This window comes from Macaca thibetana, chromosome 4 (assembly GCF_024542745.1).
Source record: "Macaca thibetana thibetana isolate TM-01 chromosome 4, ASM2454274v1, whole genome shotgun sequence".
In the NCBI taxonomy this organism is placed as follows: Eukaryota; Metazoa; Chordata; class Mammalia; order Primates; family Cercopithecidae; genus Macaca; species Macaca thibetana.
The window spans coordinates 41,917,180-41,942,807 of record NC_065581.1 but is presented as its reverse complement, the minus strand read 5'-3'; the positions used below and the strand labels follow the sequence as shown (position 1 = coordinate 41,942,807).

The window sequence follows — 25,628 nt, the reverse complement described above, 5'->3', positions numbered from 1 at the left end:
TTTTTTTTTTCCGTGGCGTTTGAGCCTTGATTCTTTAAACAGAACCTAGTCTCATCCAGGACTGGCTGTCAGTGGAATTCTGGGACTCAGCAGGAATGTGATAAAGCACTTCTTCATTTGCTGATAATAGTCTTGGGTCAAATTCCGACGACTTATCACACTTGAAGCCTGGGGAAAGGAGGCATGTCCTGGTAATCAGGGTGAACACATTATTCCTGGAAACCTAGTTAGAGTTTGGCAAACACCCAGAAATTCACCTGTGAATTTTTGCTTCCACATAGGACTCAAACAAACCTTTAAAAAAAAGAGAGACTTGACATCATTCTGCCATTACCATCAAACATCATGTATTGAATACTTTTAAATGAGTGTATATCTGAACATTAAACTACTACTTTTCACCCGCTCCTCTCTAATAAAGAAGCTAGTTGCTTTTTAACTGGCATTTGGGATGTGGCTACCATAGATTTCTCATGCTTTTTGTTCCACCTTCTGCCAGATTACTTGCCTTCAGAGAAGGGAAAGGCCTTCATTTGATTGTCGTAAGAAATCTGTATGGGAGAGTTATTCTACATTGTCTAGGCAAGTCCTGGTTTAACCACAGCTTGGTTCATAGCCTGGGGTGTCCCCGTGTCTGGAACTGGCTCACTGGTCTGTGGCAACTTCCAAATGTTCGAGTTTCTTAAAAATCTGGCCACGGGAAAAACATACCACTTCTTTTATTAATGTTGCTGTTTTTCTTTTTTTAAAAAATACCCAACTTAACATAAACTGCATATTTCAGAAATCTAAACCTTGGGTCTGAGGCTGTTTGTGTTAAGCAGCCCCCTTGGTTGAGCAATTAGGACCTTCAGTCCCATAGTTGACTGGAGCCCATGGATGGTTGCATTTCTCTCCTTGCAGGTCACTTTCGTCCTTCCCAAGAGCAGCATTAGAGAGAGAGGCACAGCCTAAATGAATTACAGCATGAGAAGTATATTTCAAGTCCTCTAAGGGCCTTGTCCAGTATGATTGGTTGGTGTCAAATGTTGTCCAGCTCCAAATGGTATTAGGAAGACAGGCATGTCCCAGATGGCTATACATGTCACTGCTGTCTCTTGGTGGCAACAGGAAGACCTTGGTAAAATAAACAAACAAAACGTCTTACTGAGATCCCTGCTGACCCCCAACAATGACTCGTTTCTTTTTGAACTAAGGCTTCAGTATGCCCTTCCCAACAAGTCCCTTAATTTCTCCTCCAGAGTTTCCTTTGGTTTCTGATTTACCCAGGATTGACTAAATCAGAAGCCAGTCTTTCGTTCATGTTTTGATGTAGTTTACACAGAAAAAGCCCCAGAAGAGATCTGCTTTAACTCTGGTCTTTTGACTAAATATAGGATTAAATACTATTTTGTCATTTTTTTAAAAAAACAAAAGATGAAATAAGAAATGTGTAAAATAGCCGGGCGCGGTGGCTCACGCCTGTAATCCCAGCACTTTGGGAGGCCGAGGCGGGCGGATCACAAGGTCAGGAGATCGAGACCACGGTGAAACCCCATCTCTACTAAAAATACAAAAAATTAGCCGGGCGCGGTTGTGGGCGCCTGTAGTCCCAGCTACTCGGGAGGCTGAGGCAGGAGAATGGCGTGAACCCGGGAGGCGGAGCTTGCAGTGAGCCGAGATCGCGCCACTGCACTCCAGCCTGGGCGACAGAGCGAGACTCCGTCTCAAAAAAAAAAAAAAAAAAAAAAAAAAAAAAAGAAATGTGTAAAATAAGACACTTTATTTAACAAATGCTCATTTCTCAAGATTATTTTAAGTAAGCAGGGTTGTTCTTTTGGGCTTTTAGATTACAACTGTATCTCATGCCAGTTTTTTTTTTTTTTTTTTTTTTTAACTTGGTGTATCTTAACCTTTCCCTTCAGAAACATGAGCAATTCAAATAGAAGACAGGGAAGCATGTTAATGGGTCCAGATAATATAGTTATATTTAATGGAAGGAGGGTTATAATTGAAGATGTCTAGTAATATTTTATTTAAAAAGAATCTGACTTATTTACTTTTTCCTCAGTGATTTATTTCTTTTACTTCTGTTTAGATTAGTATAAGATACAACCCTCAATCCAAAATTTAAACATATTTTAAATCTTCTTTGAAATGCTTAATTTTAATGAGAAAAAAATCACTGAAAAAAAATTTTTAAAAGCCCTAAGGACTTGCTAGTTAGGCAGCTGGGTCCTTGACTCTGAAAGCTGTTTGAAAGGAAAGTATACTGGGATTAAATTTTAAGCTGCCGGTTAAGTCTGTAGAATCTATGTTGGGTTTATAATTACAGTGATAGTACATACACTAAGAATATCTTCAAGGAATTCTAAAAGTTAAATTTTATATTTTCAGAGGGCACACTGAGAAATCTGTTTTGACTACTGTTCACCACTACCAAGTGTCTTATTTTATGTGAGCAGAGTACCACACAGTATACCCTACCATAGGCTCACTGACTTCACTGACTGAGTCCTGCTTTTTTAAAGAAATGGCTGAAAGTTGTATCTTCATGGGTTGGCAAATGCTCAGCTTGAGAATGATCAGGTGCCCATGCGCATGTCTGATAGAAAACACCTGTCAACATCAAGCCCTGGAACACTGATATTTCCTAAACGTGTCTATGAAGTGACATCTTCTCTTAAGTGTTGTTAGGAGTGAGAAAGACCAAAAGTAAATTATCTTCATGGAAGCATGTTGTTTTCATGTTTTAGTAATATGTGAGTTGTTGCAGAATTAAAGTCGGGTAAGAGTGTCGTGAGGACCCCTCCTCTATTACTGGAAGATTTTGATCAGTAACTGGGACCTTGCAAGGGGGGCTTAGTCATAGCATTTCTGTAGGTGCAAACTCCATCAGACTGCAAAAAAGGATAGTAAAGGATCATTTAGCCCTCTTTCCTGAGGGTAATTGGCCTGTTTCTGTTAGAGTTTAATTTACCCTCAGCAAGGGGCCAAATTGGCCTTAATTGTGTCCTAATTATTTGCTTAAATAGCTAATCTTTCTCCTATCACCTCTTGATATCTGTGAGAGGTTACTTCTGAGCTGCTGCCTAATTTACAAACATCTTTTTTAACTCTTTAAATATTCCTGCATGGACCAGCTTGTTACTGTATTATCCCCATTCCTGCATTCAACATCCTTCATGAATTCTGCTGAGGTCTTCTCAACATAAGGAAAATGTTCTCGTATTATATTTTCACTCAGCAATTATTGGTCTCCTTCAAAGTGTAGCCATTTGTTTGAAAACATGAAAGCAGGTCTGGCTAAAAAAAAGTTAAATACCAGTACATTTGGGGAATTTCAAAATTACCATAAGTGAAAAAATTGGCCCTGAAGGACTGAAAAACATTCATTAGAGAAAAATGGAATGGAAGATTGCCAGTGGATATGGGAGTGGGACATCTAGAAGGTGTCTAGAGTTAGTAATCTCTGACATGTACATGGGGGCATACTCAGAGGATTTCAGTATCTTCTCTGCTGTGGTTCAGTAGCAGGTCCTTGCACATCTTAATCTTACCAAAGAAGGTCATCTTGTCTCATGGAAGTTTTAGGATTCCTGTCAACCTTGAGTATTGTAAGTTAGGGGAAAGTTACTTTGATACGGAAGTGTGGGAGGGAAAAGTTTAGAAAGGGATTCAGAGTAAAGAGACATGATGTTCTAAACTATATTTACAACCAGTCAAAAGCAGAGAAATGAAACCCTTCCAAAGGAAAATCAGATGTATCACTCATTCTACCTGACCTCACACCTTCTACTGGAGTTAACATCATAAAGTGATGGTGCCATGGCACCATGAAAACTCACGTGAGGCCGAGCCCAGTTGCCCTACTTCAGGATGTCTGCCAGCTTCTCCTCATAGTATAGGAAGTTCTCCTGAACGTCTTCCCAGGGCTGAAAGGCCTTGGATTCACCCTCTTCTTGCTCCACAAAATTCTGCCAGACGTATTCGAAGTCCTGGGGCTTCATGATGCGCAGTTTACAGCCAGCCTCCTTCAGCTTCTTCAGAGCAGCCTGGATCTCCGGCTCCTCCCACATGAAGAGTCGCCCCACCAGAATGAGCAGACGCAGGTTCTTGGTCTTGCTAAGGGTTTTGGTAATGCGGTCAGCGCACGCTGCACAGGGGCTGGAGGACACATACCAGGTGACATTGTACCGCAGGGCTGGGTCAAAGGCTGGCAGGATGGTGTTGAAGAAAGCTTCCTCTGCATGGGCAGCCGCATGTTCATCCTCTAGGTATCCCCGAGATGCCTGCACTTGGCCCCCCTTGCCCTGTGCTTCAACCACATAGCAGAGGAAGGTCTTGTTCCTCCCGGAACTGTACTCCACATTCCGGAACTGGAATTTAAAGAAGTTGGCAGGCAGCCGTTCTCTGTAGGTCAAGGAGACAAAAGGACAGGAAAGAATAATAAGTTCTTGTTTCTAGAACCAGCCTAGAGTAGGTAGCTCTTCCAGATCAGTATTTCAGATATGCATTCACTCTTACTAGAAATAGGTCTTGCCTGTGGTAACATGAGTGACCAAAAAAAAAAAAAAAAGTATTAAAAAATCCAAAAGGGTCTCTCTGAAGGAGAGGAGAATTTGGATTGAGGTGTGCATTCTGGTCACCCTACTAGGAAGAGTCTCCAAACATTGTCTCCACCATCTCTCTTCCAGCACAACACACCCCTACATTTCTAAATTATTGAATCTTTAACCTGCCTATACCTTAGAATCACCTAGAAGACTAAGAATGTTAATGCCTGGGCCTCATGCCAAACCAATTAAATCAGAACATGTGGAGAGTTGGTCCAAGCATCAGTATTTTTAAAAAGCTCTTTGGATGATTTCAATAAGTGGCCAGGTAAGTAGCAAGCATATAAAATTTCTCAAGACAGAGCAAGACAAAGATTTTGCAGGCATTTTATGCTTGCTTTTCTCTTCCTTGTAACTCATGTAAATTGCATCTTGGCGTGAAATGGCCTAAAACTTGCAATACCATGCTCTCCTAGTGACTACTTCTCAAGTCTGTGTTAACTTTCAGGTAAAGGGATTGTCACATGGTAAGTGTCCAAGAAATTTTGTCTGTGAGGCCAGACTACTCAAGGGTATCTTGGGATAATTAAGCCTGTATTTAGTGTTGAGTCACTTCAAAATCTTAAAGGACTTGGTGTCTGCCCTCCAGATGCTTATAATTTAGCAGCTAGATTGCAGCTGGACAGAGAAGATGTCAATGAAACAGCTGAGAACATTACAAGACTGCTAAAATTGGATAGGTACAGTAGGGGAAGTATTATGAAGGTTCTCGAAAGTATAGCCTTGATTCAGGAGGCAGTAGAGAATTGTTACAGGTTCTTGAGAAGAAAAACAATAAAAGTGATGTCCATGCAAGATTACTCTGGTGGCAAATAGGCATATGGTGTGAAGCTGAGGAAAAGCCTCAAATTGAACAAGTTCAGTAGGTGTCTTAGGACACTAGACTCGGTGATGAATTGTGTGGGTGCCTTTGAGGAGGAGATGGATGGTTAGGAAATGAAAACAGCAGGATTTTTTTTTTCCAGAACATTCTACCATCAGATTTGTTTAAGTAGCATGATAGGTCTAAGTATCATATTTAACTATAGCAGGAAAAGGCCAGGAATTCTTAAAATTTTGGTAATAACAAGGAGAAGAAAAAAGTTGAAGATTGTTTTTACTTTTATGTGTATGTGTGTGTTTTTCTAAAATAGGCAAGATTTGTGCAAGTTTGAAGGCCAAAGAAAATGAAGTTTTAATAGGAGAGATGAAAAATGTCAGGAGAGGAGGAGATGAGTACCAGCTAGAAAGACTCAATGTTTTCCTTTTTAAAAATGTAATCTCTCTGGCTACCCCAAGAGATAGCTATGGCACCATTGATTCTACTATTGCCTATCTCCACCTCTTCTCTTTACGCAAAGAAGTCACCAGACTCCTTGGGCTGCAGGGGAATCCCTGGTATCCCAGGGCCTTGGCTGCCTAGGGATAAGCAGCAGATGCCAAAGATATGAGTAAACTTGACTTATTTCCCTGCAGGATTCCCTCACCCCCGCCCATCACCAAAATGTGTCCACCACCCAAGTTTCCATGTCCCTTGCTGTCAGGTTCGTTTTCCACTGTGGAGATGGATGTGTTTGAGGACCCAGCCCCAGGATTCCTTTAGGTACTATACTTAGCTCTCTAAGCCCCTCTGTCCCTAGTTGGAGGTGTTTATTGTTTACTTAACATTTTAGGAGAATGGATAGCCTGATGTTTCCCTGCTCTTCTTCTCAGTCCCTGTTAGGCGTTCACTTATAGTGAGTGCTCCCAAAAGGTACTCACCCCACCAGACCACTCCTGAACTTTACCAGTTGCCTTCAGTTCCTGGAGTGCCTTTTTGCTTTTGAGAAGCACAGAGCTTACCTTTCCTGCCCAAACTTGCTCTTCAAGCCCTTTTGCCCCGCTCCCCAAGTCTAATCCAGGGCCACCTATATGATGGATTGTCAGGTGGAACCCTTGCAAGTATTCATGGCTACTCAAATAGCTTGGAGGCTTGAACAGCAGTTGCTGTGTGGTCCCTCTTTTCCTTCTGAAGCTCCCAAAAGCATGGCTCCAACTTTGCTCAGTATGGCCCAGCTGAAAGTATGAATTTAGGCCAGTGTGAATTTGGCCCAGCATGCAATTGCAAATTGGCTTGGATGGTTGTGAGGTGACTGTTTCTTTCTGCCCTTCTTAAGCTCTGACATTTTCCCCTTCTCCTCTTCCCTAGGCAAGAGGAGAAGACCCAGAGAAACTTGAAACCTCAGGGAGAGGAAGAAAGGTCATCTCTATAAATACCTGTTTCCGACCCCTCTGGCGAGCAGCCCTAGAATCTACTCTGTCCCTCAGCAGAGCCTTCTGGACTAGATGCCTCAGGAAAAGAAGTGCTTTCAAGGAGCAAAGGAAAGGCAGGCAAGGTTTGGTTCCCAGTCGTTCCCTTGGGCTTGCTCAGAGACTAAACTTGCTTGATTTCTGAATGGGTTTCTTGGTCTTCTAGAAGGAGCAAAAAGGTCAGATGAGATTCTTTAGGCCTCTCACATACTGAAATAGCTAGGTCCTGGGGGAAAACCAGGAGAACAGAGGTAGTAGAGGTCTGGAATTTCTACAGGGAGCTAGACAACATGGCCATCTCGGGCAATTTTGTAGACTCACAGAATAAATTAACACTATTATGCCCACTAGTGGAAGGAAGTAAACAATGACACCTGACTTGTTAAATAATCACCAGCAGGTTTTTTAAAGTAGCATGATAGGTCTAAGTATCATATTTAACTATAGTCCTTTACATTTAACCCAGAAAATATTTTACCGGTAGAGGTGTGTGTGTGTGTGTGTGTGTGTGCGCGCGCGTGTGTGTGTGTGTGTGTGTGTGTGTGTGTGTGTGTGGGTGGGGGGGTGGTGGGCTGGGGGTGGTGGCGGTGGTCAGGAGAGAGATGCTGGTAGTAGATTTCTTTCCCTGATCCAGTCACTTCCTCATGCATAGAAAGCTACAGCCTGATTTCTATTCCCTCTCCCCAGCCTCTGATAGCACCTTGTTAAGCACCGTTTCCTCATACTTTCTGCAAACAAGGCCAGTCACACTTCATCTACTTAGACCCAGGCTACTGGGCATTTCAATTCACTTGGGAGGAAACAGAGAGTCCAAATATCTAAAAAAAAAAAAAAATGGGAAGATAATCTGCTTGATGGAGGGAGAAGGAATGTGAGTAAATGTAATACATTTTTCTCAGGTTCACATTCAAAACATTTGAATTTTTTAAGCATAAATCTATACTGTGAAAGGAAGCAGCCCAGAGGGCAGTTGAAGCTGGGCTGAGATTAAACATTTGCTCTAGAATAATCCATGAGTGGAAAAATCTACTCACAGGTTATTATGTGTTGACTTGTTTCAGCTTTCCCTCACTAGACCTACTGGTGACTGGCGTGAAAGAGGGAGGATTGCTGGTTTCATTGGCCTTCTGCTTTCTCAGAGCACTTTTCCAAGCAGATATCAAGGAGTGGACATAATCAGAAAGAGTAGTAAGAGCAGGAGCAGAGCGTTCTAGCAGCCTGACTCCCTAGAGCTGAGAAGGGAGCTCCGGATTGTGGGACTGGATGGGATTTTGCCCAAGGGAAGCCCTGGACTTGCCTGTTTTCCCTGGGAGGCATGGTCTTTACACCTGAGCTTTGACCTGCCCCCAACCCACTGTGGAAGGCAGGTTGGCCAGTCAGTGGATCGCCTTCTTTTCTTGATGACACACCACCCAGCATGCTCCAGAGGCCAGGGTGAGGGTAAAGGGCTGTGTCTGATGTTAACTGGTGTCGAAGTCCTCTCACTCCTTATCTCGCCCTTCTCCTCTGGACACTGCCTCTCTGTGTTCCTTACATGGCCAGAGTAAACTACTGGTAGCTAAAGAAGTGGTTAGAAGAAGAATCATTCTGTGTGCCATTTATCTTTGTTCCATAATAATCCCTTGGATAGGAGGTTCTGCTTTCTGTAAAAACATACACAACATAACTAGAGACAAAGCCAAGCTCACTTCAAGGGTGTTGCCAGGCAGAGTCACAGTCACTTCTCACTGGGTTGGAAAGCTGGGGAGCAACCAGCTCTGGTGCCCCAGAGCTCCACTAAAACATGCTGTGTCCAGAAGCAGGCATGAGCCAGGGGAATTCTTACCTAAGCCTCATGCTGCTGGATCTTCATACACCCTGAGCTGCTGTCCTCAAGAAACCCTCCCCCAGTTCACTCCCTATCTTGTCTGACAGAGAGCCTAAAAACCACACAAGAGGTTCTTATTCATTAGGTCATTCATTTATTCAACAAATACGTATTGAGTACCTATCAGGAGCTTGGTGCTAAGGATAAAGCAGTGAAAAAGACAAAGTGCTATCCTCGTAGAGGTTGAATACCAACGGGGGAAACAGGCAGTAAATGATCAACTCCTATTCAGTAAATATAAAAAGAATCCTCTCTGGTTTTTTGGATGCAGTGTGATGATTTGGAGTCAGACAGTCCTGGGGTTCACATCCTACTCCATCTACAAGCTTTGGCCATATGACTTAATCCCTCTGAGGTTTAGTTTCCTCACCTGAAAGAGTGAATAATCCAACTTCTAAGGTTTTGGACAACAGTAGACACTCAAAGCTAGTCTGGGCACAGTGGCTCATGCCTGTAGTCCTAGCACTTTGGGAGGCTGAGGCATGAGGATTGCTTGAAGCCAGGAGTTTGAGACCAGCCTGGGCAACACAGTGAGAACCCATCTCTATAAAAAATACAAAAATTAGCTGGGCGTGGTAGCATTCACCTGTAGTCTTAGCTACTTAGGAGGCTGAGGCAGGAGGATCACCTGAGCCCGGGAGGTTGAGACGACAGTGAGCTGTGATTGCACCACTGCACTCCATCCTGGGCAACAGAGCAAGAAGCAATACCCCATCTCCAAAAAACAAAAAGGAAATTGATGTATGATACATATGATGCCTTCTCCAGGCCTCAAATTGTATCCTTTGGAGCTCCATCTTAAGCATTACCAAACTCGATCCATTTTCCACTGCTCTTCTTCTCACTTTCAGAGGTTTCTGGTTTTCAGTGGTGTGCTGGTAAGTGTAACGCTCAGCTCTCTGATAGAAGGAAGAATCCCTGATTTCTAAAGTTTGCTGATTTCCATAAGGTAAGTACTCCCATTATGGAGATTTCAAGCTCCCGAGGTGATATCACTGGATGCAGAATTGGGAAGAGACTTATAAACCAACAGGAGCTGGCTTCAGCACGCTACGGCAGTCCTAGGCCCTTTTCCAGAACATTCTACCATGTTATTTTGTTAATGTGCTCAGTTCCACTTTCTATCCTGAATGCCCTATTCAACCATGAACTGGGCATCTCTCCTTCCTACCAGCTACCCCCTCCTCATGTCAGACTGTTTCCTGAAAAGCCACCTGCTCTTCTGCTAGTTTGTGGCCCAAATATAAGGAGCACTAAAGATCTTCACTATTGGAGACCAGGCTAGAAAAGGAGCTGCTTTGGTGACCCCCTTGACTCCAGGAGGGATTCCTGGGGTGAATGCATCTCAAGAGGGAAGGAGAGGAAAGCTGTTCCCTCAACCTGTCCCTGTACAGACCCAGCTGCACCTCTGGGCTATTTTAAGCCATCTGTTTACCCAGAGGAGCCCAGGAGACAGCTCTCCACAGCCGTTACTTGTGGCCAGGAAACACTCAGGGCTCTACTTCCCACCTGAACTGCTCACAGAATGCTCAGAACGCTGCCCCTTCTGTGCCTCTTTTTCTGAGCCTTGGGTCCTAAGAAGCCTCTGATCCTCTCTACCTCCCAGATGGAGATAACGTGGAGCTCTGGGAAACCTGGAACCCAGAATGAATAAGACACCAGTAGAAAGGATACTTTGCTGGGAGTCAGAAGATGTGCCCGGTTCTGTGGTTTTGGACATATCATTCAATCTCCCTGAGTGTCAGTTTCCCCCTCTGTGAAGTGGCAATAATACATCTCCTTCTCCTACCTTTGTGCTGAGTGTTGAATGGTCTCATGTTCATGAAACTATGTTGTGATTATAAAGCCCTGGACAAATAGAAGTTATGTCAGTGGACTTAACCCTTCAGGATCCATTGCTCTGGGACCCCCTAAGCATGTTTAGCTCAACAAACAGTCTAATTCTGTTCTTGACCCACCTTGCCTCTGTGTTGGAATGCCACACAGAGTGTAGTGTGCACACGCGTGTGTGTATGACTAAGGATAGTGTGTACCAGCATGCTTGAGTGTTAGAAAAAGGCTCTCCTTCCATAAGAAAGCCACTGGAATTGAGGACTGTCGTAGCCAGGCTGCCCTAGGCTTTCCCTGTGTCTATATTAATCTGTGCCCAGCTGCTCCCTTAATCCTAGGATGAGGGTGAGATTAGTTGGGTGGGCATGGGCAAATGGAAGTTCAGGGGCTACTCTTGCCTCAGGAAATAGGGTGCATTTTCCCTTAGGTTCTCTTGGAAATCAGAAAACATCTGAGCTGGAAGGGACCTTACTAGTATAGGTTCTTCATGTTATAAGTGCTAAAACTGTGGCTGACTTGAAAATCACTTGCCAAGCTTGAAATATCAAGTCCAAATTGCCATTCAGGGCTTCCTTTCCCCCTTGAAAGCATCATGCCTCCTTTCTTCCTGAAACTTCTCTTAGTCTCGCACCCACTCTGCCTGTGGGCATTCCTGGACACCCCATGAAGGAAACGTTTGGTTCAGGGAGGAAATGTGGCCTTATAGATTCCTTTATTCTTTGCTCAGGATTTAGCAGGGTCTTCCACTACAGGAATAGAAAGGGAAGAGGAAGCAGCCTACTTAGTTTTCTTCTTGGAGATGACATAATCTGGGAAAGACAGAGGTACCCTGCACACAGCCCCCTCCTCGCAGTCTGTAGAACCTTTACTTTGGGTCCCAGTTCCTCCAGGCAATGCCTGAACATGTTGGAACAGCTCCTGTGTCCATAAGCTCCTGGGCTGCGTTGTCTGCATGTAATTTCCCTGTTTCTCTATGGAACAGCCCCTGAGGAGACTCAGAATAGATTTAATAAGAAAAAAGCTGCTTCTGAGTCTTGGGAAAGGATGGATCTATCTTTCCTGTCTTGGGAGCTTCTACTCCAGGAAGGAGCTCTAATGAAAGGGCTAGAGGCCTATGGCTAGTAGAGAGACCCACTCAGGAACAGAGAGAGAAGTTGAGGGGAAGGAGTGCTTTGACCGGAGCCACATATAGATGTGCCAGTCTCATCCTCTGTCCTCACCAAACTCCCTAGGACTAAGCCTCTACCCAGAGAGGCAGGTGGCTGTCCCAGTACCAGGAGGCCTGAAGGGTGGTTTTATTTTCTGGGCTCTTGCCTCCAAGGAGCTCCTCCTACCTCTCCCTGATTAGAGAGCCCAAGGTGTCACCCTAAGAAGCCATGAGAATTTGCTGCTGGGTCCCCTACCACCCCTGCCGTGCCCACTGGTGCACTCTCACTGCTGCAGGGTTGTAGCTGGCCCTGACGCCTGATAAAATACCATCCTGAATTTCCACAGCCTACCCCAAGCCTGCACTCTTCCAGGGAGCAGAACCCTGGCCCACATCTGAGGCTTACCCTGTGACAATCTCAAAGGGCGGCAGCTCAATCAGCTCTTTCAGCTTCTCAGGGTCGTCCAGGTTCTCCAGATCCTCCCCATTCTGGGAGGCAGCCTCAGCGGCTGCAGCAGCTTCTTCCTTCTGGGCCATGGAGGGTCTGTGGCTCAGGAGTCACTGAGAGAAAGGAGAGGCAGGCAGATCTGGGCCAGGCTCTGGCGGCAGAGTCCCAAGCAGCTGTCAGCAGCTAAATCTGGCTGGGGATGACGGGAAAAGGACCCAGCAGGCCAGACTTCGTGCTCTCCCCACTTAGCCACAGGCTTTATAGCCAAGGCCTCCTGCCCCTCCCCCAGGCTCTCTCCCTCTATCTTTTTTTAATTGAGTGACGGCGGGTGCTGGGGTGGGGGAATGGAAAATCTGGCCATTAGTATCCCCTATTTATCAGTAGGCAAAGACAGGAACCTGGCAGGTGGGTATGGCTTGGCCTGCTCTCCTCTCCCTCTCCCTTTCAGCTCACCTCATGTTCTCCCCTTTGTTTCCCACCCAACTTCCCTAGCTCCACTGGGGGAGAGTGTGGAAGGGGCCCCAGGGCAGGCATCTTGAGATTTAGGAGGGTGGCCTTCTGAGATTTAAGCAGGAGGAGATGTGTGTGAAAGGGGATGACTGCAAAAAGACCCAGGCCATTTCCTCTGGGGGAACGTGGGCTTAGGAAAGGAGGGGCCCGGGAAGAGGTGGGATCAAAACTGACAATTTGGGGAGAAAGTGTGTGATTTGTGACTCAAAAGTGGCGGGTGCTGATTTGCCTATTACGAAGCCATAATGTAATGTCAAATCGATCAGGAGCCTCCCTGAGTAACAATAGCTGCCATTTACTTAGCTCAGAGATTTTGAAATAGGCCAGGCAGTGGGTTTAGGGGTTTAGATGAAATCAGATGTATGCTTGCCACAGCCGTGGGAGGAGATGTGTATTATCCCACGTTACAGGTAAACTGAGACTCACAGAAGTGTGCAGAGCCAGGATTAAAATGCAGGCCTTTGTACTTCAGGCCAAATATTCAACCTCTGTGCTATGTGGCCTCACAGTCAGTCTTTTATTCATCTTAACAAATATTTATTGAGCATCTACTCTCTGCCAGGTGCTGTTTCAGGTACTGGGAATATGGCAAAAGAACAAAGCAAATGAAAATCCCTGCTGTGATGATTTGTGGAGCTTGAGGGACTGGACAACAAATAAGATAAGTAAAATACATGGTCTATTTGGTGCTGATAAGTGCCAAGGAGAAAAGACAGGAAATGGAAACAGGAAGTGCTAAGAGGTGGGGTTACATCCTTATAGGATGGCCAGGGTGAAAGACTTTGAAAAGGAGACAATTGAAGAAGGTGTGACGAACTAATCATTTGGATATATAAGAGGAAAGCGTTCCAAGGAAGGGAACAACGTGAGCAAAGGCTCTGAGAAGGGAGCATTCCTGGGGTGTTTGAGGAACTAGTGAGGACATCTGGGTGACTGGAGAGTTCTAAGAGATCAAACCAAAGAGATAACAAGGGTAAAAGGGACTGGGGCCTTATGGGCTGTCATAAGTACCTTGCTTTTTCTCTGAGTGAGGTGGGAAGCCTTTGTCTCTGAACAGATGAGACAGGTGGTCTGAGCACTTGGGAAGAGCAGAGGCAGGGGACCAATGAGAAACCTACTGAGGCCGGAGAGAGATGATGGGGTCTCCTAGAAAAGACCCTGAGCTGGAACAGCAGCAGAGAATGGTTAGATGATTTTTGCAGCTCTCATGATGGGTACTTAGCAGGGGCAAAAGTCTTTGTGTTTAGAGCAGTGCAAACACTCTAGGCCATTCTCAGGGAAGCAGAAGGAAGGGGTCGGGGTCACTTGTAGGTTGAAAATGAGGAACCCAAGAACACTGGGGAGTGGATCTGAAAATAGCTCCAAATGGGTTTGGCTGGTGGAGATGAGAGGGTAGGGCACCCTTTAGAGGGTCTGACTAGAGCAGAGGAGTCAAGATGGCTTGGAAGATTTGGGCTCCCTCCTCCAGAGAGTGAGCAGCAGAGTGCTCCGTTAGTGTGATGCCCAGCATTTTGTTTGCCAGGATGCTCATGGTTTCTTCCTGTTGTCCAGACATAATTACTAATAGCACCCCTTTACTCCCAAAGGTGTCCCGCTGTGAACAATAAATTATATGGTCCCCTACCTTTTGGATTTACTACTAAAAGCTTTTTTTTTTTTTTTTTTTTTTTTTTTTTGAGATGGAGTCTCACTTTGTCGCCAGACTGGAATGCAATGGCACGATCTTGGCTCACTGCAACCTCCGCCTCCCGGGTTCAAGTGATTCTCCTGCCTCAGCCTCCCAAGTAGCTGGGACTACTGGTGCGTGCCACCACGCCCGGCTGATTTTTGTGATTTTAGTAGAAACAGGGTTTCACCGTGTTGGCCAGGATGGTCTCCATCTCCTGACCTCGTGATCTGCCTGACTCGGCTTCCCAAAGTGCTGGGCGGCATGAGCCACCGCGCCCGGCCACTGAAAGCATTTTTATCCACATCTTATTTTTTCAAACATTTTTCCAGGAGAATAAAGCACAGAGTAGAGGTAATAGTTCCTGTGTCCACAATAAAAAGACAGTGGCAGCTGATAAACTGCAAAGAATGTGTTATGACACAAACATCCCACGTTTAAATGCAAAGAGTTTACTTCATTTTCTTGTTCAGTCAACATTTATCAGAGGTTCCTATGTTCCAGGTGCTGTGGTAAATACCAAGAGTACAGAGATGAATAAGGTGCTGCCTCACCAGGGGCTCCCAGCTTTTATCATATTTGGGGCATTAATCAAGCACTCAAGCATGCATTATCTCATTTAGTCCTTACACCAGTCTCACATGGGTGTGAATTATGGACCTCATTTTGCAAGTTAGGGACTTGTGGCTGAGAAAGGTGAAGTGATTTGTGTAAGATCACACGGGCTTCGAGTTCAGGTCTTTGGAGCCCAAGTTCAGCCTAGTCCCAGGGCTGCACACAGCTACCTTTGATAAAACATCTCTGAAGCATTATAAATGTGCATCCGTCTCCCACTTCCCAGGCCCAGCTACGGTGATATGCCTGGATCAACGGAGGAAGAGTAAAACGGAGGAAGAGTAAAATGTCTTGGGGAAGAAAGCAAGGAGGATGGATCCTTTCAGTTCACTGTTCTCCTGCAAGAAAGACTTCCTTCCTGAGGACAGGGCCTTCTATTTTGGCTGTCATGTATAACCCTGGATTAGGAGGCAAAAAATATTCTGTGTTCATATCCCCATCTTAGCCCCTGATTCACTGTGTGATCTTGGACAAATCACTTGACATCTCTGAGCCTGGGCTCTCCCATCTGTGACACAGGCTGTGCTATTGATTTCTATTTCCAAATGGTCAAAAAGCAGAAAATAGGGCGCAGAGTGGGCTTGTGAAGACCACAGGTGAATGGTGTGGTGAGAATTTCCTGCCTCTCTCAACAGCTCAGAGTGAATGGTGCACAGGTGGTCTCAGCCTGGTCCTTTCTTAAGAGTTGACCCCTTTCTTCTATCTTACAATTTTCCCTTTGACCTTTGGGAGAGGGCCCTCGGTCTGCCCCCAGACTGATGACTGACAGCTTCCTTTTTCACTGCTTCTTTGAGCCTTCCTCGTCTCCCAACCTGCCATCCCTGGAGGCCCTCTGATCTGCTCTGGCTATTTATGGCACCTCCTGGGGGCCTGAATTCCTGGCTGGTCTCTGGCTCTCCTTTCCAAGTCATACCAGTTTACCCTGCTCACCCCAGAGTGCAACAACTAATCTGGGGGATCAGATGCCAGGAGCTTGACTCCTCTCCCTACAGCTGCCACTATACTCTTTAGGACTCGCACACCCCATCCCCAGTGTTAACCCTGTTGGGTCAGGTTCTATCAATAGTCCCCCTCCTGCACAGGAGGATACTGGGCAGTAAGGTATTTCATTCAAGGTCACATGTGGAGTCAGTGGGGTGCTGGGATTTGAACCCAAATCTGTCAGCTCCCAAGTTCCATGCTTCTCCTACTGTGTCATATTCCCTGGAATTTAGTAACAAGGAGAGCTGACATCCTGACATTGCCCTAAAATATTATGTAGGTTAACTCATTTATTCCTCACAAGGATGTTTGGGGTAGGTACTATTATTATCCTGATTTTTCTGGTGAGGAAATTGAGACCAGAGAGGTTAAGTGACTTGCCCAAAGTGATGCAGCTAGAGAGGGCAGAGCCATGTGCTTCCAGAGTCATGTTTTACCTTCTTCACCATTCAGTCTCAACTGCTGCCAGCACCCCTGAGGCCCAGCTCTGGGAGAAGGGAAGGACAGAGACCAGTGGGAGTTGAAGGGGCTGAGAAGGAGTTCTTGCAGGAAGAACAGACTCTAGGAAGTAATTGGTACATGAAGGGGTGTGTGTGTGTGTGTGTGTGTGTGTGTGTGTGTATGTATCTCTGTGTGGTGGGGGTACAGGTTAAGAGACACCAGACAGCTAGTATCTGGGGATGGAAACCAAAATTGGAATCCTCCCATCCTGTCTCTGCTGGTCCTTGCCCCCTTCTTGTTGGGATGGCAGTGGCTGGAAGGAGCTGGGTTAGGCCTGGGATACACTGCAGCATGCCTCTCCCTGTCCCATTTCCCACGGTCATTTCAGAAAACATTCAGAGATTCCAGGAGGTGGTTGAGAAGGAGAAGACAGGGTCAGGCACGGTTGTTCCTTGGATCTTGGCCGGACATGGAGCTGCCCTCACTGGGAAGGGAGCAGAGAGGCCAGGAGGGGGGCTGGTGGAAAATAGAAGCCTCACCAGAGGAAGGTTTAAATTCTCACTCCCTGAAAGAGGATACCTCAGGGGTGCATTGATGGAGTTGGTGCTTTATGTGCAGGGACAGCTGGGACCCCAACAGTGCGTTGCCCCAGAGACCCAGCCCAGGCGTGCCTGCCCCTCCGGTCACTACTGAGACAAGGTACACAAACAACAGGACTCGGGCACCAGACACCCCTCTGGAGGGCAGGAGGCTGCTTCCTCTAGCAACGGCTCCGTTGATATAAACACGAGGTGTCCAGGGCTTTGAGCAGCCTTGGCCAGTGAAGAGGGGAGGGGGCCAAGGGTCTCCCAGAGTCTGAGGCTGGGATTGGAGAAGGCACCAGAATCACAGGGCAGGGCAGTGTTTACAGTCTTCTGTACAGGACACAATCCTTGCCTTGCCATGTGGGACACGCCACCCTGGGTAAAATGGTGACTCCTGGGACTTTAGTCCTGGTCACCATGGTTTCCATTCCAGTAGCTACTCCTGGCACTGCCCAGCTACTGCGGCTGGCACTTTCAGTCTTTGAAGAAAGTGATCTGATAAGGATCATGGACATTAAGGTGACTAATAGTATTCCTCTTTGGCGCGGTGGCTCAAGCCTGTAATCCCAGCATTTTGGGAGGCCGAGACGGGCAGATCACGAGGTCAGGAGATCGAGACCATCCTGGCTAACATGGTGAAACCCCGTCTCTACTAAAAAAATACAAAAAACTAGCCGGGCGAGGTGGCGGGCGCCTGTAGTCCTAGCTACTCGGGAGGCTGAGGCAGGAGAATGGCGTAAACCTGGGAGGCGGAGTTTGCAGTGAGCTGAGATCCGGCCACTGCACTCCAGCCTGGGCGACAGAGTGAGACTCAAAAAAAAAAAAAAAAAAAAAAAAAAAAAAAAACAGAGCGAGATTCAAAAAAAAAAAAATATATATAGTATTCCTCTTTGAAGGGGTGTTTGCAAGGCCAAAGAACCTACTGGGAGGAGGTGACAAACTACAGTCAACTTTTGAGAGGAGAATTTCAGCCCTTAAGATGAGAAATGTGTTGGAGTAGGTGCAAGTGGAAGAGCTAGGGGGATTTTCTGGTGCTTCTCTTAGCAGATAATCTCTGTGTGGGCCATGGGACCTTGGAAAGGGATAAATGAGGCCCTGATGAATATGACCGAGGCCCTGGTATGACCAGGGATAGCTTCCCCTGGCTTCCATATCAGAAGAAGAGCCTAAATGTATGGCGTGTCCTCGACTTTGTAGGGGTGGGGGGAGAAGGAGTCTGGGAGGTGGGTAAATGTTTTGGTGGGCTCTACCTGAGGATAGAAGAGGCAGGTGGAGATCTGAGGAAGTTCTCAGCAAAGATGGGCTTTGGACTGAGTACCTTGTGAGCTGCTGATGAGAATCAGCGGTAAAATCCTTCAAAGGATTGTGTGCTTGTGTTCTGGAACTACAAGAAAGGGGCCCTCTGGGAAGACTCTGAAACTGGGCTTGGGGTACAGGGGAACCCCAAGAGATAGAGCAGATGGTGGCCGTTCACAAAAGAAAAGAGACTTTGGAGCCCTGGCCCAGGACTGACAACATTCAGGGGCCTCCAGGCTTCTCCTATGAAGCAGCTCTACCTGCCTGTAGGTAGGAGGGGCCAGAGATGTGCAGAATAAATACATCCTGCACTCTGCCCCGTTCCTAGCCCAGCTGACCAACCTTTGTCCACTGGGCATACACCTACTAGTCTGCCATCTCACCTAGCCCCTCTATGTCTCCATTCTGCAGAAATTGGCAAAGTGAGGAAGAGTGAAGGAAGAGTGAAGGTTTAGAGGAGGAAAGGATGGACTAGGATACAAAAGAATGAGATATGACACCTCCTGGATCTGCTGTTTTACCTAGTAGCTCTGCAGCCACTGGATGGGAGATCTGCAGAGCCTTATGATCTTGTCTCTCTCCGACTCACCAAATCAGAGGCAAATGGAAAAATACTGCCTCAGAACAAAAATGTGCACACAATCTGAATGGTGGAATCCTGGGACACACTTGCAAAGAGAAGAGGCAGCTCCAAGTCTGTTTAGGCACAGCTCTTAAGTAACAGGAGGGCCAAAGGCAGGTGTCCACTAGGCTGGGCTCTGAACTGGGAAGTGGGTAAGGGGAAAGACAAGAGTCCCAGGAAGGTTGGGAGACTGTGGGATTAGAGGCTCCCTTCACCCAGGAACCAAGGAACTAGGGCAGAGGGGGATTTTAAGGACAACTTTGGAGTCAGAGGATAAGAGTTTGGAGCTGGGATTCTGCCCTTTCATGCTGAGTTTCTGCACATGGCCAAAAATCTCTTTAGCTTGGCTCATGCTGTATCAGGCAGTCATGCCAGCCCAGGGCTTGGGACACTGCCCAAATTAAGCTTTCTTCTAGGGCTAAGTCCAAAGCTAGAGGCATGGGTTAGTGGTTCCAGCTTGCCTTGGGGAGGTCAAAGTAATACCATAGGCATCGTACATCTTTATGGAGGTTCCGCCTAACTTCTAGAATTAGCTGGTAATGAATAAAATTGGTAGCAAATATTACAATGCATATATTATTATGAGATGATAGTAATGGTAATGGAAGATAAAGTCTGGAGTACCCACTTGCCAAGATCACACAATGGTAGTAGAGCTGGGGTAAGAACCCATGTATTGTGGGTTCCTAGCCTCTCCTCTGTCAATCAGTATTTATAGCTAAAAGTTGCACCAGGTTACCAGTTAATAGATAACAGAGTCAGTATCCAACCCCAGGTTGGTCTGACTCCACGACCAGAACTGCAAATCACCATGCCCTATTGCTCTCACTCCCCAAGATGATCTGATTTCATGGGTCTGGAGTCCCAACAAGTGTCTCAGGAGGTCTCTGGGGCACATTTTGAGAAGCAGTGTCCTGCAGCAACGGATCTCAGTTTGGTTGCACATTAGAACCAGGAGTTTCCAAAATGATTTAAGCCTTTCCATTCTTTTTTCAGTTGTTCCAGAGTAGGGGTGGGGGTAGGGGTGGCGGCAGGGTGCTGGTCAGCATTTGTTTTTGAAGTATGACAATGTGTTCATGTATTCATTAAATTAATCAACAAATAAAAACATACAAGCACCTACTCTGTGCTCTGCCCTGCCCTGGGGCTGGAGATACAAAGGTGGGTGGGACACTGTGTCCTGGGATGCCCGTGACCTGACCCACTGGGCTGAGCATGCCCTTGGTGGAGGAGGGGAGGCTGCAGACTCCCTCTCTTGGGTGAGCTCTGGAAAGAGCCACTCCCCTTCTCAAATTATGCTGCCCTGCTGGCTTCTCACCTGAGAGCACACAGTTTGTTTCAGCTCTAAAACTCAGCTCACGAAACCTCAGATTGTCAAGGCTAAACGGGCCCTGATACATGATCTGTGCCCAAAGCACTCAAACTAGCTAGCAGCTGACAGAAGTGCTCAGGAGGTTTTAAATCTAAAGATGCCAAGAGCCCACCCACAATGTTCTCATTTATGGGTCTTGAGTGGGGTCTGAGGAATATGCATTTTTTAAGAAGCTCCAAACAGCTGTGGTTCTTAGCCTTGGCTGCACCTGGGGAGGTCTCAGGACGTTTTAAAAATGTTGATGCTCAGGCCTCCTCCCTGGAGAGGCTGATGAGGAGTTTTAAACACTGCTGGTGATCCCATCATGCAGCAGGTGGAGACCCCCTACTGCAAGGTGTCTGGGTCTTCCAGCTGACCTTGTTAAAGATTTGAGGAGGCATACTCAGGGGCAGTCACTCCTTGCCACCATCAGGGCTTTGAAACAAGGACAGAAGAAAATCAGAGAAGGGAGGAGACAAAAATGAAAAAGCCACTAAGAAGGTTTAGAAAAAGAGAAGCAAGATAGAAGGCTGAATAAGAAGCTCTTATGAATTCACCTGTCAGCACTCCGAGGCATAATCTCTTTTTTTTTTCAATGTTCTTTGCCTTATTCTAATAGTGATTAATTGATGTAAAATAAAGAAAGCATAGGAATATATGAAAGCAAAAAAGAAGGTCTATAATCTTATTTATCAGAGATGCATCACATATATATCATATAACGATAGTATATGTTATAACGAGATACTGCATCATAAATCTGATATATAAATTAATGTATAATATATACTATATAACCTTAACATGTATAATTAGTATCCCCACTTTTTTTTGAGATGGAATCTCACTCTGTCGCCCAGGCTGGAGTGCATTGGCATGATCTAGGCTCACTGCAACCTCCGCTTCCCCGGGTTCAAGTGAATCTCCTGCCTCAGCCTCTTGAGGAGCTGGGACTACTGGTGCGCACCACTGTGCCCAGCTAATTTTTGTGTTTTTAGAGACAGGGTTTTACCATGTTGGCCAGGCTGGTCTCGAACTCCTGACCTCGTGATCCACCTGCCTTGGCCTCCCACAGTGCTGGGATTACAGGCATGAGCCACAGTGCCTGGCCCTCTAGTACCCTTTTTATAAAGTGTATTTTTCTGTTTTGGCTTTTTTGTCAGTTTAAAAGCCTTTTGTTTTTCAGGCAATTAAACATCTGAGTGCTGAATCTTTATGCCAGGTGGGGAGGCATGTGAGTGGAGGTGAGCTGGTGTGCCCACCCCTCCCCCATGGGCCTTCACACATTCATTCACGCACACACACTCACACACAGGTCCAGAAGCTTCCATCCCACTCTGCCGCCCTAGGCATCATATTATGCATTCAAATACACACTTCACATCATACCTTCAGAGTTACTAATAGGATTTTATTATTTAAGTGTGAAATCGCTTTCCCCCCTCTCTCCCATTTCTTTGATTTCTAAGGAAAAACGGCACCAGGGAACCCAGGAGGGTGGTCCCATTGGGGTGAACCCTAGCTCCACAGCCCTGCTTGCAGACTCTTCCTCCCCACCCTGGCCGTCCCTCCTCTCCCGTGCCCTAAGGCCTCAGTCGCTCTTCTCCGTGGGTTGAGGCTGGTGCACTGGACAAAGGCTGTCCCTCCACAGGTGGTAGGTGAGGGCTGAAGTCACGGTGAGCCAGGCTAGGTAGGGCAGCAGTAGCAGGGCAGCCAGTTTGTTGATCGGATGCCAAATCAGTGCTGTGCTCACCACCAGCCCATACAGCAGCAGCAGGTGCAGCAGGGCCTGGGCACAGGGGCCGGGGGTCAGCTGGCCGCCCAAGAACCAGCACCTCCACCTTTCTGCAGTGCCCAGCCCAGCCACAAGCTAAGTCCCTGGGGCTCTGTGCACACCATGGAAGTGCAGAGAAGTCTGCCCATCCATTACCTGCCTGCACTCAATTGCTCTGCCAAATTATGTGCTTCTGGGGCCAGGTGGTTTCACCCTCTCCCACATTACTTCTGCTACTGATCCCCGTGTGCCTTACCAGACCAGGGTTGTGGACTGTGAAAAAGAGAACCAGGACAGCCCAGCTGATGGTGAGCTGAACAGCATAGAGGCCAAGAGGCAGGGCCAGGGGCCACCCCAAGCCCCCTCCCAGGTCCTTCCACACCAGGTAGGAGGCATAGCTGTGGAGAGATGGTGGCAAAATCATTCAATGGGAGGTTCCACGGTGAATGGAGGAGACTCTCTGGCATAAGGACTCTTGGATACCCTTGTGGGCTGAAATGGGGGCGAATGGGTCTAGGCATCATTTAAGGGCTAGGGAGGGAGTTGGTGGGAGGAGCTGGGCACAGCGAGGTTGGGGAGGGGCTGGGAGACTTAGAGAGGGTGGAAGAAGGGCTAACTGGAACCCCAGGCAGGCATAGAGGGTTTCTTACTTTCTGGAGGACCCACCATAAGAGGCAAGCCAAAGTGCCTGCCTTTGGAGGCCAATATATGGGAGTAATTCAGATACAGGGGACTTGTTCCCACCCCACTGGGTACCAGGGCCATGTGTGAGAAACAAGTACTCACCCCACGACAGAGTAGATGGCTGTCTGTACAAGCAATACGACTTTGTGGAGTGGGCACCAGGACAGCATCCTCGGGCCCTCACACCAACCAGCCATGTGATCACGAGTGAACAGCCAGACCAGGATGGGCCCCAGGTGGGGCAGGAGCACAAAGATGGCCCCTTGAAGCTGCATTCACCTTTAGGAGGCAAAATCTGGGGAGGCAGAGAACACGCTAGTGATGAGCCTTCCCCTGCGGCTCCTTGTCTGTCTCTGCCTCCTAACCTGACTCATTTCCTGGCCTGAGCCCCTCAGAGGAGGTCTAGTCATGGAGGTCCTTCCTCTCTCCCTGGTCCAGCTCCAGTCCTGTACCTCTGAGCTCTCTCCAACCCCAGGCCCCACGTTGCCCATCTCCTGGCTTCCATGGACTTCTTTTCTCCACAGCATTCCTCTGGCACTTGGAGGACACTGCCCAGCACTGGTAACTGCTTCTGAGTGAAAGACCTTCCTCCAAGTGCTTCTGACTCCTGGAGATAAGGTCCCGGGTGACCAGCTTTTCTGCCTCCCACAGTGGGCAGCACTTAGCCAGGTGTGTAGCTGGCCCTCATTGAGAACTGTTCTACCTAAGCTGATCTACCAACCTGGAAAGATCACAATCTGAAGGCAGGAGCCAGAGATTCCTGGGGGCTCTTTTCTAGTCACAAATACGGCAGCCCATCTGTCCCAGGCTTATCTCACCATATTAGACTGGCACACTCATGGGGCACACCCAGGCTTATCTCCTGCCCAAATTCAAACTTGGCCTGTTGACACTGTGGATTCCTTTTTCTGAACCTTTAGCTCTCTTCTACCCCTGGATCCAGGGGGGATGAGCTTCCTGCTCCGTCTTTCCATTCCCAGAGTGTCAGGATGTAAGCACAAGTGTTCAGGTTAAGTGTTCAGGTTTCTTGTGGCCTGACTTTTCAAGGAAACAACTGCCTGGTCTTTGATTAAAATGCTGCCATGCTGATTGGCATGTTGCTTTGCATGTCATTTGCATGCGGGACAATGTACAGACCTTCCTACAACCAAGGCCCCTTTTGACACAGAGTTTCATTCTTGTTGCCCAGGCTGGAGTGCAATGGTGCAATCTCGGTTCACTGCAACCTCCACCTCCCAAGTTCAAGTGATTCTCCTGTCTCAGCCTCCCTAGTAGCTGGGATTACAGGCGTGCATCACCATGCCTGGCTAATTTTGTATTTTTAGTAGAGACGGGGTTTTGCCGTGTTGGTCAGGCTGGTCTCGAACTCCTGACCTCAGGTGATTTACCCACTTTGGCCTCCCAAAGTGCTGGGATTACAGGCGTGAGCCACTGTGCCCGGCCCTAATCCATCCTTTTCTGTCAAGGGTCGAGGACACTGGTCCTGGAGGATCTGGGACACAGCTGAGCAGCGTGCCCGCCTGTGCATATTTCTACTTGTCTTTCTCTGCTCCTCACTGTCCACTTGCTCATCTTCTGCCTTCCTGTTTTTCTACATTTCTGTCCAGTGGTGGAGGCCCCCTCCCTGCCCCTCCTTGGCCCCATCCTCTTTTCTCCTGACACCTGCCTCTCCCAGTACCTCCTCGTTCCCAGGCCTGTGCTCCCCTTACCTCTGGCAGCACACCTTCCTGGTGGGGGGCCTGACGACATATGATGTGTGGAAGGCAGAGGAGGGTGGGGCTGGGAAGAAGGTGGGGCTGGGAGGAGGGTGGAGTGGTGCTCCCAGCTGGTCTGCTTTTCTCAGATGAGAAGGGTGGTGACACTGGCTGGGAAGTCCAAGTTGCTGTTTCATGGCCCCAAAGAGTTCCTCTCAGGAGGAGCCCCCTGGCCTACTAGACTCTCCTTGGTGCCTGGCCTCTGGAGGCTACCCCTTGATGGAATGTTTGAGGGTTTGTGGTGAGGGTTTGACACTGAGAGACCTGGCCCTACTGTGACAGCCCAGCCCCCAGTTATAATGCTATTGATGCCTGTGGTCTCTGCATCCCATGAAACAGCTCTGTGGCCATGGGAGTGAGTGGTATGAGCCTTCAGATTTCTCCAGGAGCCTCCTTATAATTGGGATTGTCCCCAAGAGTGGCAAGCACCAGCTTTGGAAGTGAGTTCATAATCCATGAACACAGCCCCCGGTTATAGCCTCCTGGTTGGCATGACCTTCCTGGCTTATAACCCTAGCTCGACAGATCTTTCACAAACCCCTAGGACTTTATGACTCAGAGGAGAAGGGAGCTGACAAGTGGAGGTGGGTGGGGAGTCAGGGAGGAGTGACCTGGCGCCCTGGCAGAAAGTCCTGCCTCCCAGCCTCCCTAAAGAGGGGTAGGGAAGAGTGTCCCTATCTGTTGGCAAAGTCCAGCCTCCTGTGTGACTCAAACAGAGCTTTGTTAAAGACGAACACCCCTACCCCACTCCCTTCGTTCCCTCTCAAAGTTCTGACCACCCTTCCTGGCTTGTCTTTAGGCATGAGGTCTGCTTCCCAGGTTGCCTGCTCTCTACCCATTCCTTTGATACATGTCTGCACTTTGGGGTACTGGGCTCCTGTGGGAGGTTTATTCCACCCTCTCACCTCCACCAGGGAAGGAAGCAGAGGGGAGGGGATTGCAGTCAGAGACAAGAGGCTAGAGAATTATTAACTGAGACAAAAGCAGAGGAAGTTACTTATTTTCTACGGGAGATGATAACTAGTGGCCTAGGGGCGTTCACCACGCCTCCTCAACTGCAGGAGGCCAGACCCTGGTGATAACAGTTACCATCTATTGACCACCCATTCAGTGGTGGGCATTTTACATTTATTAGCTCAATAATGACAATTATTATCTCACACGAGGTAGATATTCTTATCTGCATTTGACAGAC

At 47.4% G+C, this 25,628-nt stretch overlaps 2 protein-coding genes across 3 annotated transcripts; both read right to left on the bottom strand.

Moving 5' to 3' along the window:
- Window positions 1-325: 325 nt before the first annotated feature.
- Window positions 326-12,397, bottom strand: APOBEC2 (apolipoprotein B mRNA editing enzyme catalytic subunit 2). Its single transcript, XM_050789498.1, has 3 exons — window positions 12,114-12,397; window positions 3,828-4,392; window positions 326-1,116 (listed from the first exon to the last, which is right to left on the bottom strand). Exons 1-2 carry the CDS (start codon window positions 12,242-12,244, stop codon window positions 3,849-3,851), a joined length of 675 nt encoding a protein of 224 aa, XP_050645455.1. The 5' UTR covers window positions 12,245-12,397; the 3' UTR covers window positions 326-1,116; window positions 3,828-3,848.
- A 9,067-nt stretch (window positions 12,398-21,464) lies between these two features.
- TSPO2 (translocator protein 2) lies at window positions 21,465-24,429 on the bottom strand. 2 transcript variants are annotated; one of them, XM_050786362.1, is made up of 4 exons: window positions 23,401-23,468; window positions 22,782-22,974; window positions 22,252-22,393; window positions 21,465-22,010 (listed from the first exon to the last, which is right to left on the bottom strand). In XM_050786362.1, exons 2-4 carry the CDS (start codon window positions 22,952-22,954, stop codon window positions 21,813-21,815), a joined length of 513 nt encoding a protein of 170 aa, XP_050642319.1. In that variant the 5' UTR covers window positions 22,955-22,974; window positions 23,401-23,468; the 3' UTR covers window positions 21,465-21,812. The 2 variants fall into 2 exon arrangements, with proteins under 2 accessions (XP_050642319.1, XP_050642318.1); XM_050786361.1 differs by lacking the exon at window positions 23,401-23,468 and adding an exon at window positions 24,389-24,429 and having other exon boundaries at window positions 21,466-22,010.
- Between the last annotated feature and the right edge of the window lie 1,199 nt (window positions 24,430-25,628).